The sequence below is a fragment of the Lepidothrix coronata genome, unplaced genomic scaffold (genome assembly GCF_001604755.1).
Source record: "Lepidothrix coronata isolate B3197 unplaced genomic scaffold, Lepidothrix_coronata-1.0 Scaffold430, whole genome shotgun sequence".
NCBI classification, from domain to species: Eukaryota; Metazoa; Chordata; class Aves; order Passeriformes; family Pipridae; genus Lepidothrix; species Lepidothrix coronata.
In genome coordinates, this window is record NW_016690610.1 from 60820 (window position 1) to 66808 (window position 5989).

The 5989-nt window shown below is 63.3% G+C and overlaps 2 protein-coding genes across 2 annotated transcripts in view; one reads left to right on the forward strand and one right to left on the reverse strand.

The window, feature by feature from the left end:
* LOC108509904 (nucleolar protein 56-like) overlaps positions 1-1308 on the forward strand; it is a 6729-nt gene extending 5421 nt beyond the window's left edge. Inside the window, exons 10-11 of the mRNA XM_017839516.1 lie at positions 287-427; positions 545-1308. Of these exons, the coding sequence (XP_017695005.1) occupies positions 287-427; positions 545-796 (393 nt within the window). The 3' untranslated portion in view covers positions 797-1308. The remainder of the gene's footprint in view (positions 1-286; positions 428-544) is intronic.
* A 490-nt stretch (positions 1309-1798) lies between these two features.
* IDH3B (isocitrate dehydrogenase 3 (NAD(+)) beta) overlaps positions 1799-5989 on the reverse strand; it is a 10626-nt gene continuing 6435 nt past the window's right edge. Inside the window, exons 4-9 of the mRNA XM_017839518.1 lie at positions 4689-5000; positions 3924-4026; positions 3502-3648; positions 3326-3420; positions 3154-3214; positions 1799-2538 (exon numbers count right to left, since the gene is read on the reverse strand). Of these exons, the coding sequence (XP_017695007.1) occupies positions 2449-2538; positions 3154-3214; positions 3326-3420; positions 3502-3648; positions 3924-4026; positions 4689-5000 (808 nt within the window). The 3' untranslated portion in view covers positions 1799-2448. The remainder of the gene's footprint in view (positions 2539-3153; positions 3215-3325; positions 3421-3501; positions 3649-3923; positions 4027-4688; positions 5001-5989) is intronic.

Genomic DNA, 5989 nt, shown 5'->3' on the forward strand with positions numbered 1-5989 from the left:
GGGGGGGGGGGGGGGGGGGGGGGGGGGGGGGGGGGGGGCTGCAGGGGGGGATGGACAAGGATGTGGAGAGGAAGTGCTGGGGGGATGGAGAGGGAGGTGAACATGCTGGGGGGTGATAGTGGTGAGGTGTGAAGGTGAGGGCCCGTGTCGGAGGTGATGTCACTGTGCCAACCTGACCCGCTGTGGAGGCAAAAGACTGATTTAATGAGTCTGATCCGACCAGTGCCGGGGGTGGAGACGGGCCCTGGGACCCTCCCCATGCTGATGCCCCCCATGTGTCCCCCAGGCCAACGAGGTGGTGGCTGAGGTGAAGAGGAAGCAGGAGAAGAAGGAGAAGAAGAAGAAGAAGCGGGAGAAGCGGCGGCTGGAGGCCCTGGCAGCGGCGGCCGAGGAGGCAAAGGAGGAGAACTCGGTGATGGAGACAGAGGTGAGGAGGGGGCTGGGGTGGGACCCTCATGGGGGGCCGTGGGGTTGCCCGGACCCCACAGGGTGGGGGAGGCAGGACGGGGGGCAGAGCTCCCCCTGACCCTGGTTCTCCCCTCAGGAGAACGATGTGGGGGCCAAGAAGAAGAAGAAAAAGAAGAAGCAGCAGGTGGAGGAGTCAGAGCCAGAGGCTGAGCCGGAGGCTGAGCCTGAGGAGAACGGGCTGGAGGAGGAGGAGGAGGAGGAGCAGCCCCTGCCCAAGAAGAAAAGGAAACTCACAGTGGAGCCCGAGCAGGAGGAGGAGGAGGAGGAGAAGAAGAAGAAAAAGAAGAAGAAGAAGAAGGCAGTGGCCCAGGACTTGGAGGAGGATTAGGGAGCAGGGGCTGGAGCAGGAGCTCCAGCACACGGACAGACGGACTGAGATTGAGGGACAGGAGGAGCTCGGGGTGGCCCCTTGCCGTGTCTCTGCAGTGTTCTGGGCGTGTCCTGTGGCACAGTGGCCACACTGAACGTCTTGTGGCCCCTGAGGGCCTGGGTGAGTCCTTTGGGCACCGGCAGCCCCTGGGCTGTGCCTTACAGTGTTGCCCCAGCCCCCCGTGTTCCTTCCTGGGGGTTTGGGTGCACGTGGGGTGTCCCTGGGCCGTGTCCCCTGCCCTGGGGGGCCTGGGCTGTGTGTGGCCCTGTCCCCCCCCTGTGCTGTGCAGGGGCAGGACCTGCTCGGGCTGATCAGGCCCCAATAAAGGGCTGAGGTTGTTGTGTACCCCTCCTGTCCTGGTGTGTGCCAGGGGGTGCCCTCGCTCTCCCCTCTGGCACAGGGACACGATGGCACCGTGGTCACGCCTGAGGCCACTTTATTGGAGGGAAGGAGTGATTTACCAGGTGGGCAGGGCAGGAGCCGGGAGGGCACCACCCCGGGCACTACCCCTCCAGGGCATCTATCACGGCCTGGGTGAAATCCAGGGAGGTGGAGTAGCCCCCCATGTCCGCCGTGCGCACCTGCAAGGAGAGGGGAGGGTTAGGGAGGGGGAGGGACCCCGGCAAAGGGACCCCCAGCCCCGGCCTGGGCAGTGCCACGGTGGGACAGGGGCCCTCGGCAGCCCCCAGACTGTCCCTGCACCCCGGGGGCTGGAGGGGGAGCTGTGGGGACACAGGGGGAGGCTGAAGCCCCCCCATGCCCCACAGAAGGTGGGGGGCATCAGACACCCCAAACTGGGTGCCCACAGGCACTGCAGACTCTGGTTCCAGCACTGCCCCCCTATTGCAGAGCAGCCCCTCCCCAGGCAGAGCTCCTCCCCAGGCAGAGCTGCTCCCCAGGAGGGGATGGGGGGAGCTGAGGCTGAGCCCCCCTCTCCCCCAGCCCAGCACCCCCCAGGCCGTGACCCCCCGGGCCGGAGGGAAGCGTTGGACCCTTTATTAGCAAGCAGGAGTTACAGAGCACAGCACAATGACAGCCCAGCTCCCACCCCACAGCAACCCCAGGAGCCACAGGGGCCCCTGGGCTCACACTGGGGCTGGTCCCTGGTCCCAGGAGCCACCAGGACCCCCAGGGTGGCACCATGGCTGGTCCCAGGAGCCACAGGGCCCCCTGTCCCTGTGCCAGCAGCAGACAGGGGGAAGGAGGGTGGGGGAGCCCTGTGGTCCCGTTTATTGCTTAAAGCTTCATGGGAATGGGGGTCCCACAGTGACGGGGGTCCCATGGCAATGGTGGTCCCACAGTCACGAGGGGCCATGGAATGGTGGTCCCACAGTACTGGTGGTCCCAATGTCCCTGGAAGCTGCCTGTGCGTTTGGGGCACTGCCCCGTCCCCCCCTGTCACCCCAATGGCCCCTGAGATCCGCCCTGGCCTCCCATGGAGCCATCCCTACTGGGGGAACTGGGAGTGGGGGGACGGGGTTACTGGAGGTACTGGGCTGGACAGGGGGGAGCCCCCCTTCTCCCCGGGGGGGCTGGGGCAGCTGGGCCGGGGCAGGGGGGGCTGGGGAGGGGTTTGGGGGGCCGAGGCGCTGTGGGGGCTGCCGGGGGGCCTAAGCCCCGTAGTGGGGGTGCAGGTTGTCAATGACGGACTTGACGAAGTCGGAGGTGGTGGAGTAACCGCCCAAGTCCCGAGTCCGGACCTGCAAATCCAACACAGGGAGGGGAGAAACGGGGAAACTGCTGGTGAACGAGGGAAACAGCTCCCAGAGGGACAGGAGAGGAGAGAGAGGAGCCCCTTGAGTGCCCTGGGGATGGAGCCACGGAGGGTCCCTTGAGCGCCCTGCTAGGACTTGGGGTGGGGAAAAGGCCATGGAGGGTCCCCCAGCCCTGCCAGGACCTGGGGTGGGGATGGGGGTCACAGAGGGTCCCTCAAGCGCCCTGCTAGGATCTGGGGTGGGGAGAAGGCCATTGAGGATCCCCCAGCCCTGCCAGAGGTCCCTCCCTTGCCAGCACATGACCCCGGGGCCTAGTGAAGGAGAGAGGAGAGGAGAGCAGCCAGGATTCCAGCTGGAAAGAGGAAAGGAGCCAGGATTCCAGCTGGAAAGAGGAAAGGAGCCAGGATTCCAGCTGGAGAGAAGAGCCAGAATTCCAACTAGAAGAGAAGAGGAGCTGGAATTCCAGCGGGGAGAGGAGCTGGAATTGCAGCTGAAGAGAGGAGAGGAGCCAGAGCCCCGCCCAGGACACGGAGCAGTGTGACACGGCACAGTGACACCGCAGGTGACAGAGCCCCGCCCGACCCACCGCCCCACACTCACTTTGCCGCCTTTGATCACCTTCTTCACCGCGTCCGAGATCACGTTGGAGTGGTGTTCCAGGCTGGGGAGGGGAGGGCAGTGGGTCAGCCCCCTGCAGCCCCCAGCAGCCCCCCAGCAGCCCCCAGGAGCCCCCTGCAGCCCCCAGCAGCCCCCAGGCCAGCCCAGCACGTACTTGAGGTGCCGCAGCATGTTGGAGGCCGACAGCAGCATGGCCGTGGGGTTGGCGATGTTCCTGCCCACGGCCTGGGCGAAGGGGTGCCGGGCACCCTGCGGGACAGAGGCCACGGTGAGGGGCCCCGTGCCACCCTCGGTGTCCCCGGGGCCCCCCAGCCCCCCAGCCCAGCTCACCAGCTCGAACACGGCGTACTCGGCGCTGTAGCTCTCCCCGGGCACGACGCCCGCGCCGCCCACCAGCCCCGCCGCCAGGTTGTCCACGATGTTCCCGTACAGGTTGGGCATCACCAGCACGTCGAACTGGTACGGGTTCTGCACCAGCTGGGGGGCACGGGGGGCACGTGAGGCCCTGCATGCCTGGGGGCAGCTCGACCCACCCCTGGGACACGGCAGGGGGGGCAGAACACAGGGGGGCTGGGGGGCTGGGTGAGCTCCAAGGTCTCCTCCAGAGCCTAACAGAGCTCCAGGAGAGCTGGAGAGGGATTTGGACAAGGGATGGAGGAACAGGGCAAGGGTCCAGGTGCAGCTTTCGGGGTTCCAGCTCCTGGGGGAGCAGCGGTGGGTGGTGCAGGAGGGCTCAGGTTTGGGGGGCTCACCTGCATGCAGCAGTTGTCGATGATCATGGTGTCGAATTTGATCTTGGGGTACAGCTCTGCCACCTCCTTACAGCACTGCAGGAACAGCCCGTCCCCCAGCTTCCTGCAGAGGGCAAACACCGGGAAGGGTTGGTGGGAAACAGGGGAATCCTTATGGCACCAGGGGTCCAACAGGAACTGCAGGTGCCCAACTGGAACTGGGGTCTGTGATAAGAGTTGGGGCTTCTGGTGCTGCTTTGTTCCTCCCCCCCTCAGCCCCTCTCTCCCTTTCTGCCACCTCTGAGAGGAATGTGGTTTGTGCCAGGCAAACACACCTGGAAGGACTTGGAGAGCACAATTTCCTGTCTCAAGCACTGTCAAGGCCACAAAAGGAACCTCCCAGGAGATAAACCAGAACAGCAGGAACTTGAGGTAAGCACAGATGGCAGGAATTTACACCAGGACGGTGCTAATTCCAGGTTTGGTCAGTTAATGCACCCCGTCAGATTCCCACGTGGCAAACTGGGAAAGGAACTGACTGCTCACGCACGGCACCCCAAGTCATGGGAGTGTCCGTGACCTCCCTGTCAGAGCTGGGGCTGTGCAGAGGTGGGAGAGGACAGCTTTGTTCTGGAGCTGCTGCACCGACCCCAGTCATCGGCACCTGCTCAGATCCGTGTCCCGCTCCCCGCAGGCCCTGTGACACCGCTGACAGCACACACCGCAGACGGGACCCCAGGGGTGTCCCCCGGCCCCGAGGGGACAGGGGTGCCCCCGGGCACTCACATGATGTTGGCCTTGTGCACGGCTGTGACCTTGCCCCGGCCCTTCTTGGTGGCGTAGTCGAAGGCGAACTTGGCGATGCGCTGGGACTTGGCGCGGGTGATGATCTTCAGGCACTCGATCACCCCCTTCACACTCTGGGGGCACAGGGGGGCACACGGGGGGGTCACACACAGCACAGCCCCCCAGCAGCTCCCCAGCACCCCCCTGGCTCGGGCTGGACAGAGTTCTGCCCCCAGTAGCTGCGATTTAGGGTGAGGATGATGATGGCAACAGGCAGATGTCGTGGGGGTTGCTCGCCCCAAATTAAGGACATTTCAGTGCCCCCCCCTCTGCCAGGGCACGAGAATTTGGGGAGGACTGGCCAAAGGGGGGTCCCAGCTCACAGAATGTCCAGCCCAGGACAGAAACTGGGGAAGGCAGTTACTGCTGGGCACTGGTCAGTGGGTGGTGGGAGAGTGACTGGGCATCGCTTGTTCCACCCGGGGTCTGTTCATCTCCCTCTCCTTATATTTATTATATTGCATTTATGTAATTTATTATGTATAATGTATCATTATCTGTATTATTCTTGTATGTATATTATAATTGTACTAACAATACTTATATTTTAGTACTAGTAGTTAGCATTAATATTGCTGCTCTTATTATTTTGTTTCAACTATTAAATTTTTCTTATCCTTCCACTTTCACCTTTTCTTTCCTGTTCTCCTCCCCCTGGGGAGGGAGAGGGGGGTACTGACAGCTGGGGTTAATGCAGGACAACATCATGTCCTCTTGTCCCTTTTTTCTCCTGCAGCCCCCCCACCCTCACTGGGGCTGGGTGTGTCCATATCCCTAAAAACTCCTGTAATTCCATCACTGCTGCTCCAGGCGCTTCCACGCTGTGCTCAGCATGGAATCAGGGAATCGTGGAATGGTTTGGGTTGGAGAGAACTAAGAGCTCATCCAGCCTCACCCAGGGACACCTTCCACTGTCCCAGGGCTTGGACACTTCCAGGGATCCAGGGGCAGCCACAGCTTCTCTGGGAAATCCATTCCAGGGCCTCCCCCCCCTCACAGGGAGGATCTTCTTCCCAGTATCCCATCCATCCCTGCCCTCTGGCAGTGGGAACACGTCCCTCCAGGCCTTGTCCCCAGTCCCTCTCCAGCTCTCCTGGAGCCCCTTCAGGCCCTGCCAGGGGCTCTCAGCTCTCCCTGGAGCCTTCTCTTCTCCAGGCTGGACATTCCCAGCTGTGCCAGGCTGGCTCCTGGCCCCGGCAGTGCCCACCCCAGCAGTGCCCACCTTGGCAGTGCCCACCCCA